At 36.8% G+C, this 13,141-nt stretch overlaps 1 protein-coding gene across 2 annotated transcripts in view; it reads left to right on the plus strand.

The window, feature by feature from the left end:
• Positions 1 to 13,141, plus strand: part of IFT74 (intraflagellar transport 74) — a 42,084-nt gene that overhangs the window by 14,623 nt on the left and 14,320 nt on the right. For both annotated transcript variants that reach the window (XM_086628796.1, XM_086628797.1), the window contains exons 9-14: positions 2,663 to 2,801; positions 4,524 to 4,586; positions 5,505 to 5,648; positions 6,166 to 6,206; positions 7,420 to 7,499; positions 10,638 to 10,691. In XM_086628796.1, coding sequence (XP_086484922.1) covers positions 2,663 to 2,801; positions 4,524 to 4,586; positions 5,505 to 5,648; positions 6,166 to 6,206; positions 7,420 to 7,499; positions 10,638 to 10,691 — 521 coding nt within the window. The remainder of the gene's footprint in view (positions 1 to 2,662; positions 2,802 to 4,523; positions 4,587 to 5,504; positions 5,649 to 6,165; positions 6,207 to 7,419; positions 7,500 to 10,637; positions 10,692 to 13,141) is intronic.

Consider the following 13,141-nt stretch of genomic DNA (forward strand, 5'->3'; position numbering starts at 1 on the left):
CTGTCAAAATGTTTCTGCTAGAGAAGATGCATCACAGTTAAGTCAGACATTTCTAGTCTCAAGGACATACAGGATCACCTTGAAGTATTCAGCCAGGAGTCCATATCGCATAAGAAAACAAAACTTGCCTCAGGTAAAGAGTCTGCTTTGTGATGTGTCCACACACTTTACATCGGTGGTGCTGGAAAAGTAGGCTTTCTTTCCTTACTCTGCCATGCATGCTTGCAGTCAGTCTCAGGCATAGATGAGAAAAAATCCAGTAGAGCTTAGAGACACCACTGCCCTCAATGGTGGCAGCTGCTTCCACGTGGTGTTTTGGAACACAAGAGAAAAGTCGCAAGCTGTCTTCTTCTCTCCCTCCCTAAGTGCCCTGGTCATCTCCAGGAAAAGGCACTCCGTTTGCACTTAGAAGACAAGCTCTCTGTGATCAGTACTGTCAGTCTCTCCAGGTGAAATACATCTAGTGTGGAGATTTATTCTGGAAATCAGCAACCATGACATTTCCTTGAGTTCTTCATTGCAGTTTCTCTGTTTTCATTCTGTTATGTCTTCAGTTGGGCTTGATTTGAGAGAAACCATCACTGCTGAGACCTTGCAACAGCTTTCATAGGCCCATACTGAGGGATGAGAAGCCTTCAATAACGAAGTAACATGAAAGCTCCCTACCAACCCCCAGTTCCATGCTTCCAGAGGGTCTTGAATCAAACTAGTCGTACAGGCTAAGAACATGCTGCACTTTAAAAATTAATCCTTTCTGCTGCCAAGTGTAACATAATTATCCATTTATAAACTGGTATACTTACAGAGAGGGCCTCATTCTTTGGACTGGGTCTGAATAAATTTATAGTCCTAAGAGGATGCTCCATTTAATGTTGTGTTACAACCATCCAGTATTTCTTGGTCAGTCCCAGTGCACTCCAAATTTGCCACAGAAAGTGGGAGATCATCACTTTGATTTGTTTCTTCATCATCAGGCTCCAAAGCATCTTTGCAGCATGGCTCACTAACCTGACAGAATTTCTACTCAACATCCTCAGATTCCTGGAGATTATAGATCTTTCTTGAAACCAATTGGAAGACTAGTTACACTTTTAAATCTATTTTAAGAATTCCTTGGGAAGTGGTGAAAACTACAAGGAAAGGCTGAGGAAGCTGGAATTGTCTAATCTCTAGAAGAGAAAGCTTAGTGGGTATCTTATCAAAGTCAATACTTTATGAGCAGGAGTAAAGAAAAATGGAGCTGGTATCTTCTCAGGGATGCCCAAGGGCAGGACAAGAGGCAATGGCCACAAATGGGAGAACAGGAAATTCCATTTAAATGTAAGAAAACCCCGTTTTTACTGTAAGATTGGCTGAACATTGAAACATTGCCCAGACAGGTTGTGGGGTCTCCATCCTTCAAGATACTCAAAACCTGCCTGAACAGGACACTGACAACCTGCTCTAGGTGGCCATGGTTTGAGTAGTGGGGCTGAACTAGACAACCTTCAGAAGTTCATTCCAACATCAGCTCTACTTTGCTTCTATGAAATTTTCCCTAGAATAAATTCTAGGGAATTTATTCCCTTACCCTGAGATTATCCTTGTGCAGTTGCACTATTTTGCATCATCTTTTAATGCCTGAGAGCATTCTTGGCTGGAATCATTGATCTGATAGTGTAGTTACACAATTTAAAATTTTTGGCATCTTGCAACTCAGGAAGAGTTAATGAAAAATAGAAGAAAAATAAATCCTGAAGGAAGGTATCTAGCTATTTTTGTCATTCTTAATAGCAGAAGTCACTCTGGAAACAATCAAACAGTTTAAACAATCTTTCATGAGTTGTGAAGAGAAGGAAAGTATACTTTTCAAGGTCTCAGGGGTTTTTGTTAATGTCCTGTATGTTTAGCTATGTTCCCAAATAGAATTTCTAGCTTTCAGGAATTTTGTAGAAATTACTAGACATTACACGAAACAGTGAGAACAACTCTTTATGCCTTCTTTGAATCTGCTAATACATCTACATGTAGCTTACTATAGCTGCAGTGGTAGATAAGTTTTTATCGTTGCAGCCCATTGATTTCCTAAGGGGATTAAAGCCATGAATCAAGAATGTCAGAATGGCTAATTTCTTAGTTCTTACATGGTTAAGAAGCTCCTCACTGCCTAAGACTCTGAAGCCACTCTCCATTTTTACAGAATCCAACAATTCATTGGTAAAAGAAAGTCGACATCATTGTTATTCAGTACTGTCAAGTCCTGATATCTATACAAAATGTTTTCCTTATGTGCATTCACAAATCATATACCAGCTTCTTTATTTCAAACTGCCAGTTCTTGTTTCAGGAATTTGCTGATTAAGGGCAACTAAGACAGAGTAGTATACTTTTGCCAGTGTTGGAGACTATTCAGATAGATAGGGTGGGAGTGTTGGAAAGTACCATGTGGGTACTGTAAGGGCAAAGAATTCTTCGTGTTCTGCATTCTGTGATGTGAATGTTTATATAGCTAATCCAAATCCAAGAAGATTATATACAAGTAGGTAACTCCTTTTTTAGAGTCTGTGGAGTTTTTGTGTTAAAGGATCATTTCAGTGAGGCTTGAAGGAATGCAAGAGTTTGAAATGGGTGCTTAAAATAAACGTCAGCTAATAAAAGTTACAAAAACGTTCTGTTTTTACAGCACAGAAAAGTTAATTCAAGGTGTAGAAGAAGATATTGAACGTGAAAAGGTTGTGGCAGATAACATAATAAAAGACATGTCACAGGAAAATCAAGCTAAATATATGGAGATGAAGGCTGCAAATGAAAAACTCTCCCAGGTTGGTTCATTTTGTTGTACTTACCTGAAACGTTTCTTAATCTGGCTCCATTGGTTCAAGATACAATTTAAATATTAGAGAGCTTGAGAACAGAGTCATACAATTAAAAAGTGTACTGATACCTTAATCAGTCACAGAAGTGCCTGAAACATACATAGAGCAATTGACTAAACCAAATACATTGTCTTTCTCTGTTTCTTCTTTTAAGAACAAATGATGTTCATCATTTTTGTTTTAAATTTGGAGACTGACATGTGGATTTTAAAAGTCACTGTAGTGCTTAGGTGTTTCATCATGTGTAAAAACAAAGCAAAAGGGAAAAACAACCCATTCTCTTCAGTTCACTTGAATAGAAAGTCCTGTGCACAAAACCGAATCTGACTGGGGTTTTTTGTTTTTCTTCTTGTACATGTGAATGTTTCAGAGAAATGAACTGAGCTTTGTAAAATGTTTGTGACTTCACTAATCCTAATGTTAACAAAAGCAGTAAGATTTCTAGGTTCTCTAGGATCATCTAGCATCAGGCATACAGTCTTAAAAAGTTTCTCTTTATAGTCTGTTCAGAGAGAGAGAGACACATTTTTGAGGCCAGTGCTTCCCAGCTGACTGGGATGAGCTGACTCACTAATCAGGGCTAACCTGTCCCTTTCTGGACTATGAAGAAACTGTGGTGGCTAGTTCAGATTTTCATAGAATCACAGAATCGTCTAGTTGGAAGCGACCTTCAAGATCATCGAGTCCAACCATTCACCCTGCACTGTCAGGGTCCGTAAACCATGTTGCTCAACACCAAATCTACACGGTTTTTAAACACCTCCAGCGATGGGGACTCCACCACCTCCCTGGGCAGCCTGTTCCAATACTTCACAACCCTCTCTGTAAAGAAATTTTTCCTGATATCTGACCTAAATTTCCCCTGGCGCAACTTGAGGCCATTCCCTCTTGTCCCGTCATTCATAATGTGGGAGAAAAGACCGATCCCCATTTCCCTACAACTTCCTTTCAGGTACTTGTAGAGAGTGATAAGGTCCCCCCTGAGCCTCCTCTTCTCCAGACTAAACAGTCCCAGCTCCCTCAGCCGCTCCTCATAGGACAAGTTCTCTAAACCCTTCACTAGTTTTGTTGCCCTTCTCTGAACTCGCCCCAGCACCTCAACGTCCTTCTTGAAGTGAGGAGCCCAAAACTGAACACAGTACTCCAGGTGTGGCCTCACCAGTGCTGAGTACAGGGGGACAATCACTTCCCTGCTCCTGCTGGCCACACTGTTTTTGATACATGCCAGGATTCCGTTGGCTTTCTTGGCTGCTTGGGCACTCTGCTGGCTCATGTTCAATCGGCTGTCGACCAGCACCCCCAGGTCCTTCTCTGCTGTGAAATGTGACTGTGAAATTTTAAAATGTGACTTTAAACTTCCAAAGTAGAAAAATTCCAAATGATAAATTCCACACTCAGTACTGATTTTAAGAAAAATAGTGGAAAAGGGGCAATTTTTTTGTTATAGTCCGACTGCAAATAACAATGATAAGTTTATTGGAGAAGTCGGATGCTGGAAGTAAGTGGATATTATATGTGAGTTACTTGGAAAAGCTGGACACAGTCTTGTCTTTTTAAGAGCAGCAATGAGATGTTTTACAGCATTTTATAATACTAATTTGCAGAACAAAAAAATAATCTCATCAAGTAGTAATTTTTGTCTGAATTTTGCATTTTTTTCCTCTTTAGGAATTGCTTGTTCAACAGCAGGAATTGGACGCTCTAAATGTAAAGGAGGAGACTCTAAGAGCTGTATGTATGATAACAAGTGATCTCTTTACCAGTCTTCACTGAACTCTAGTGTAAAAAATAATACAGTGGAAAAATACCTATAATCTTTCTCCTTAAATTTTCAGATACTATAGGATCATGCCCTAGAATGGGAAGGCAAAGCTGCCTCTCTACTTTCCACCAATTATTTCTAATCAGTTGTGGGTAAAAATAATTTTTGCTAGATGCCAAGTACAAAATGTTGATAGCAATAGTGAGGTTTCCTAGCTTTAGTTATTCATGTGGTTGCAAATGTTTTGAGTGACGTTTGATTGATTTGGAATCATTCACATCCTTCCTAAGGATTTGTGAGACCTAATTTTACCATATGTTTTAAACTTTCAGGACATGTGAGAATGATTTTCTTGTACCATGTATCATGTCAAAAGCAAGGGCCATTCGAAGCACAAAGATGTTTTTTATCCCACGTACATACATAAACACACACTCCTAATATACTGTTACATTGCTAGATTGGGGAGAATTTTCTCATATTGGGTCTTTCATGGTAAAAGGATCTGTGAGCTGAAACATACAGTCATGTATATATTCAGAAAGTATAGTTTTCCAATACTACTAGACATTTTTCTGGTACTTTTGAATACTGTGTATGGTTTGTGATCCCCTAGAAATAATAAAGTAGTATACGTACTACTGGTTAAATTGGCCTGAGGATGAACTCATAAAGCATGGACTAGCTGCCTGGGATATTCCATTCCAGAAAATGCAATATTGAGAATATGGATTATAAAGTTTATTGTTTATACTGTCTCTGTACTTTTTGTAACAAATAAGCTTCACTTTCAATATATAGGTAAGTGTTGCTTAACTAAAGCGTAATTTCTGCAACACTCTCTTGCCATCTGAAAATAGCTAGTAGGTGTTTGCTTTTCCTAACAGGAAGTAGCACACTCCCAGGTGAAACAGGAAGCTGTGCAGCTGTATGAAAAGCTCCATGAGCTCGAGGAGCGTCGAGATCAAATGATTGCTGAGGATAAGAACATGGAGTCTCCACAGGAGGAAAGGGAGAGATTACTAAAGCAGGCAAGAACATAAAATGCCATCATGTAAAGGATTCTCTGAGTCAGTATTTTAAGGGATGATAGTATCTAAAAATACTTGGATTTGGATCTTGTATTTGTTTGCTCTTTAGGCAGCACAGACCATCTGAAATTAAGAACAGTTAATGAATTGGCTGGATGGGATGTTTCAGGTTCTGCCAAAGCAAAATTGGCACAGTCAGCTTTTCAGCTGAGTGATTTGTTCCAATTCCAAGTTGTGTCAATTTAGTTTACAAGGGTCTACGCTGTGTTATGTAACTATCTATAGACACTATATGGATTATATATGAGAAAGCAGGAGAACATTTGGAAGATGTAACACCTAAATCATATAACTGCACTTCAATGCAGATCCATTGTTGGACAATCTGACAGCAAGTTTGTGTTTTCATATGCTGAGTTTCTGTTCCCTGTGTACTGAATTAAGAAATCTTTTTGATTTTCTTATTTTCAGTTGTAGATTTTATTTCGTATGTTAAAGTTGTTATACTTTTATGTAGGTTAAGGATGACAGTCAAGAAATAGCAAGCATGGAAAGACAGTGAGTAATCCTATTATACTCTTGCTACAAATTGCGTTTACACCCTGAAGACAGATAGTTGAATTCCAACACATATTTCTATGGGCTTTTAGAACATCACCATATTTTTGAGCCTCTGCCAGTGTTAAACCTTCCACAGAGAACAGAATATATCCTTCTGTTTCAGCTAAACAACTTTTATAGTGATAGGACATTTAGATCTGCATAAGATACTTCCTATCCTTATGAATGTGCCTTGAGAATATAAATTGGCAATAGCACTGACATAAACTTATTTAAGGCTGAAGAAGACATTCATCCATAAGAGCTACTCATCTGCAACATTTGTGAAGTTGAGCCTACATTACGCTGCAGTCACCTTTTGAAGAGTTTGTTACGTGTTCTTAAAACTTTGAGTTTGAGTTGCAAAGTTACTTACAGGAAACAATTCTAAGGTTTAACAGGACGTTGCTTCTTGATTCTTGGGTACTGAACCTTTCTGAAGGTTTGTCAGAAACTCTGGTAAATGTTACAATAAATAGTAATGTACTGGGGGAGGGAGATAAAACAGTACAGTATTTTTGTGATTTTGAGCCTTTTGATTTCTCTCTCTTTGCAGAAGAATTGAGACAATTCTCAAATCTCCTAGAAACAATTTTAAATTATTTTAAGCAGTATTCTCAACTGTAATCATTAGTTAATTTTTATAGCATTGACACCTTTGATGGCAAAGAATTTTTTGAAAGAAAGAATAACAGACAATTATATTTGAGAATTTACATAGAAATTTTTTTAAGGTAATTGCCTTTCTCACTTCAATTGATTATTTAATACAGTGTTTTACTTGGCAATTTCTTAATGGATTTTAGTGAACACGCAGGTAATTTTTAAGAAATACAGTTCCTTGTTGCAGTTTACCATATTGTACCTCTGCAAAACTGTATAGCAACCAGCAGAGGGACCAGTTGAGTAAGTTAAGAACCACAGATGATTCAACAAAAAATGTTTTAATAAAAAAAGAGTAGCAGTACTTATGTTTATTAGATATAGGGACTAAAATGATGGGTGCTTTATATATACCTTCTATAATAACAACAATCCTCCTGATATTCTTTTGGTTTTGATAAACTTAGGTTTGCTATTTTTATTCTTGATTTTTCTCTCCATTTTTTTCCTAAAAACTGGGTATTTTACAACACGTTTTTAACCTTGGATTTCATTATTTATTTGTCAGGCTGGCGGAAGTGAAAGAAAAAACAATCCATTTTAAAAAGGTCATTCAACGACTTGATATGGATTTGGAGAATCATCAAGGTAATATGACTAGAGTTGTAGCAGACAATGCAGAGCTGTATCTGTTTGTCTTATAACACATATTGTTATGGACATTAGTTGCTTGAAACTTTTAAACTTATGCAAATGTCCAACATTCACCATCAGAAGAAGGTTTTCTGTCTAAGGGTGGAGGCTTCCCTTTTCAGATGTGAGAAACAGGGAGTACCCACCCTCAGTGGTGAGTTCATCAAGTTCGTATTGAGTAGTAAAACAATCATATAAAATAACAGTACTGCTGTCTGATTTTGTGTCCCAGTTTTATTTTTAGGACTACTTGAGGAATGGAATTTTATCTTACTGGGAGCATTGCAGAACCAGCTCAGCTTTACAAAAGCTTTTATTTATTTTACCTTTTACATGATATGATACACTGTCTGTGAATGTGAATAATGTGTAAAACAGAATTTAGTACTGTTTTTATCTGTATTTGAAACTTCTTGGGTTGATCTTTGCAAGAAGAGTTTGGGAGCTGCCTAGAAATGGCATTAGCTTAGAAACTTACCTTCAACAGACACCTGCTGTAGTACATTAGGCTAGGTTAGATTTGGATTTCTCCCAGCATGGGAAATTATGGTTCTGGAGGAAGTAACTTAATTTGAGCATAGGCCCTCAACAGCTGTGGAAGATTCTCCTAAAAATTGAAATTCGTCCCATGGAAAAACCTTCTAATGATGAGGAATACTGTTTACATAGGAATTACATATCTAGGTGCTTATATTCTGGAAAACTTCGTAACAAGTTATTCAAATTCTGTTCGACTGATGAATTAGTGTGTTTGTGTCCTTTTTACCATTTTTCTCAGGCGATCAGTGTAAAATTTAGCTGTACATTTCTTCAAGGTGAACAAATATTTCTAAAATTGACCTTAAGCAAATGTTTGATACATCTGGTTTTCATCTTTTGCATTACAAAATATTTCTTTTTCTCCAGATATTTCATTATTTTTGTGCATATAATTTATTAAGGCTGTTTTATTAGCTTTCTTGTTTCCAGATAATATCATTACCAACTTCACTATTTTGCTTTAATTTTTCCTTTTTATTCGGCTTGCAATTCTTTTTTTGTATCTTTGGAGAAATGCAGAAGGTAAGAAGTTGAGTTGCTTTTCACATTTTATAGTTAGGTGTACACACACAATCATTCATTGCTGGACTGTATGTCTTTCACTTGTTTTAGAAAAAGACCTCTGTTGAAGAAGAGGGTTTAAAGCATATGTAGGAAAAAGCACGTGCTCTCTGTCAGCATATCAGGAAGAGTCAGGATATTCAGAATAAAATTTCCTCATAGTATAATATAGAGGTAATTATACCTGTTGGTATATCATAGAGGGAATAAAGAAGATATTCATAAGGAGTAGCTTTAAGACACAGCAGTCTAAACTCCCAACGTGCTCCTCTCTATTAAACGGAGAGAGAATCTCAGAGGGCCCTTCATACTTCTGCTTTAAACCGGCATCTTGGTATATCCTTGAGATTCCTGTCCTCCTTCCCTCCCTGGTCTGCTTACTTCTGGCTCCATATTTAAACTGTTCATTACAAGCGTTCTCAAAACTTCAGCTCTTTAAGTTTTTTAGTTAAATTTAGGGTAAAATAGTAAATTAAAAAAATTACAACTGAGGATTTTTTTAATGTTTCAGGTTAAATATTTTAGTGCTAGGAACATTTTTGAGTAGGATAAACAAAATAAACAGGCCTTAATGTAGAAATAACTATTTTTAGTTTTCACTAAGAAAATCTAAATAAGTAAAATATTTACCTACTTATTATGTGTTCCATGTATTAACAGTTACCTTTAATTGATTAGTCAAAATCAATATTAACTCATAAAAACATATACCTAAGACTTCACAAATTGCATGAGAGGCTAAGATGTTAAGGTAGTAATGCCATATTTTAAAGCAAACTTCTTTGTAAAGACATTTTAAAGATTGTAGTCTGTATTTCAAATACTTTTTTTTCTTTAAATATTTGGGAGATCACATAGCTCTCTGTTTCATGGTTCACTGTAACTAGACTTTTTAAGAGTAGAACAGACTGAGTTACTAAGTATTGGAAACTTGCCTTGCAAAATGAAAGAGAGAGTCCAGCAAGGAACAAAGCCACAGCTGCAAGGAAGCTGAAGCAGAATCACAGTCCCTTAGGGGCCCACTGGTGTTCTTATTGTTTGTATATACTAGATAAAAAGAAAAGCATGGGAGTGTACAAGTAAAAAGACCTGGAGAAATTTGCTTCCTCATTTATATCTGTATCTACTTCATTCTTTTTCTTTGTATTCTTTAAAGTCACAAGGTTAGGCTAAAAACGAATCAATGAGCAAGACTCAAACAATTAAAAGTTTAGGTGTTTGAAACTTAAAATTAATCTTAGGAGCTGAACTGCCTCATCTTCTTGAAACTTGAGACAAATATATCAGATCTGCTGCTTTACTATTACATTTTAGTTAAGAGCTATTTATAGTCAATAGTTAGATTTCAAGATGGAGTGAATTAAGTGTTGTATGTTATTCATTACTTCTAATACCACTATGAAGAGTAAGTGTGGAAATGACTTTTTAAACTTCATTATAGAAAGCTTTCTGTGCATTTTATTTTCCTATACCATTGCTTGTACAGTTTTCCTGTTTATTTCCCTGAGACTGTCACACTGTTGCTTACAAGCTGTGTATCCTCATGAAAGTCCATTCTAATATGTGAGAGTGCCATTGAAATGGATGGCATGTTAAACAGAGATGCAGAAAGTTTTGACTAACCATACTGCAAAAATACACAAAAGCATTTGTTCTCTATTATTGAAATTCATCTGACTTCAGAAAAATCCTATGAACGTCCTTTGTTCAAAGCATTTATTTATCCCAATCTTATTTATCAAAAATTTTAACCTCTAAAAGTTCTCAAAATTGCATTGATGCTAATTCATTAAGCTAATTATGTTTTTTTTTAAATATAAAATATGTATGGCATAGACAGTTGAAGGGACATGGGATAGTTAAATGACATGGGATAAGTCCTGTAGTTTCTAGGCATGTAGAATTTTTATATTTAAAGCTGACATTTTGCCTACCTAAAGGAATAAAGCACTGACACAATATGAAGTTAAATCAATGCTACATCTCTTGCAGGAGAGGAAAACTGGAAATACAAAGAGCTGAAGAAGAGGGAAGAAAGCATGGACAGTAAGTTGTCTAATATGCTCTAATTAGACCTAAAACCACTAAAATATAGGTTTTCTTGTATTATTAACACTCAGTTAATTTAGAGCTGAAAAAACTGATTTCCTGATCTTTGCATAAAGTTTCTTTGATCTACCTCAGAACAAGATAATTGATATCTTAGAAATTACTGGACAGTCACAAATATTTGGAGTATCTTTCAAGGCTTTTCATCAAACATTAAAGGTCTTAGGAACACAGCTTTATTTTATAAAAGCAAGGCTGAAATTCATTTTTTAATTAACTTAAATAACAGAGACATTAAACCAACTGTTCTGGTCTGATTAAAAGCAGAACTTCAAAATGGGCAAGCATAGACATCAAATAGTTCTTTGAAATTAAGGCTTCTCATATCTTTTCATTCAAGATGAATGCTGCTAAAGCTTTCTTCCATATTAAAAGTTCCGTAATGTTGTAGAGACCTCAGCAGCAGCTAATAGAGGATGAAAACAGAACTGTTTTAAAAATATACCTTATTGCTAGTATAATGTAGGAGGTAACTTACAAAAAAAGTTGGTCTGTTACTCAGCAAAAGAGGAAAATGATCAATAAGTATGCCATGAAGGCCAAAGTGTATACTTTTTTTTAACAGTATTCTGAAAAAATGTTCAATATAACTTATGTCTACCATCTCTACCAAGTATGCTCTTACCCATCTTTCCTCATTGTCAGCTGAGGAAATCATACTGAAAGAAAGGTCTCTCTCTATATAGATGAAATCATACTGAAAGAAAGGTCTCAGCTGACAATGAGGAAAGATGGGTAAGAGCATACTTTAGAGAGTTTCTGCATTTTTAAATTACCTAATTTCCTGAGAAGCAGAAGGGGAAAAGTTCATTTGATCTTGATTTTCAGTATGAATACAGACCATGAAAGCAGGTCTTCATGATCCTTCTGACTTTCGGGGTTTTGCTTCTGTTTCTGCCCTTCATCAGAGGATACTGATACAGTTCCAGAGCTGTTTGAGATTAACTAAGAGGTTTCAGAATGAAGGGATATTAGAGATGGGAAAAGGGCAAATACCAAACCTGTCTTGAAGAACAAGAGCCAGGGAAGTATAGACCACTCAGCTTACAATCACTTTCCGGAAAGATTGTGGAAAAAACAAGGAAGCAAACAATTTGTTAGAGGTACAGAAATCGGTATATGAATAACACTGGCATTGATCTGTCAAGAACAAGCAACTAATTTCCTTCTTTGACAGAAAAATACTACAGAACAAGGAAAGAGCAGCAGATGATGTATACTTTGACTTCAGTACGTCTTCTGCTGCTGTCTCATGGTGTTCTTAGAAGCAAGCTAGGGAGGTACTGTTTACTACTACCCTATACTATTATATATATTACCTTACACTATTATATTACTCTATACTCATATATTACCCTATACTATTATACTATTACCTGTGCGCTCATGCAGCCCAGAAGGCCAACCGCATCCTGGGATGTATCAAGAGAAGCGTGGTCAGCAGGTCAAGAGAGATGATTCTCCCCCTTTACTCTGCTCTTGTGAGACCCCACCTTGAATACTGAGTCCAGTTCTGGTGTCCCCACCATAAGAGAGACATAGATCTGTTGGAGCGTGTTCAGAGGAGGGCCACAAAGATGATCCAGGGGCTGGAGCACCTCTACTACGAGGACAGGTTGCGGGAGCTGGGATTGTTCAGCCTTGAAAAGAGGAGACTTCGGGGGGAACTAATAGCTGCCTTCCAATACCTGAAGGGAACCTACAGGAAGGCTGGGGAGGGACTTTTTACAAGAGTGTCCACTGATAGGACAAGGGGAAATGGGTTTAAGGTGAAGGAGAACAGATTTAGATTAGATCTTGGGAAGAAATTCTTCAGTACGAGGGTGGTAAGACTTTGGAATAAATTGCCCAGAGAAGTTGTGGATGCCCCCTCCCTGGAGGTGTTCAAGGCTAAGTTGGATGGAGCCTTGAGTAGCCTGATCTAGTTGAGAGGCATCCCTGCCCATGACAGGGAGGTTGGATTAGATAATCTCTAAGGTCCCTTCCAGCCTATGCCATTCTATGATTCTATGATTCTATACTGTGCATTTGATTATATGATTATTAGTTATGAAGGATTCACTGTCAAGATGTAAGGATGTAATGAGTAGAGTTTTGCGGTGTGTTGAATGTTCAGGTTAGTCAATATTTTTATTAATCAGTTGGATGACAGGAGAGAGAGTAAATATATAGTTTCACATAAAATGCTACATTGGAAAAGCTGAAATCGTGTTGGAGGACAGGGTTAGAATTTAAAATGCTTATGACAGATTAGAAATTAAGTACAAAAAGTTCAAGAAGGATTAAGTGTAAGTTTATACACCTGGGCAGAGTGATCAACAGAAAAATACAGAGCAGGGAGCAGTTCACTAAGCGTTGGTCTGTGGTATGGCTCAGTTACAATGGAA

This window comes from Tauraco erythrolophus, chromosome Z, assembly GCF_009769465.1.
Source record: "Tauraco erythrolophus isolate bTauEry1 chromosome Z, bTauEry1.pri, whole genome shotgun sequence".
NCBI classification, from domain to species: domain Eukaryota; kingdom Metazoa; phylum Chordata; class Aves; order Musophagiformes; family Musophagidae; genus Tauraco; species Tauraco erythrolophus.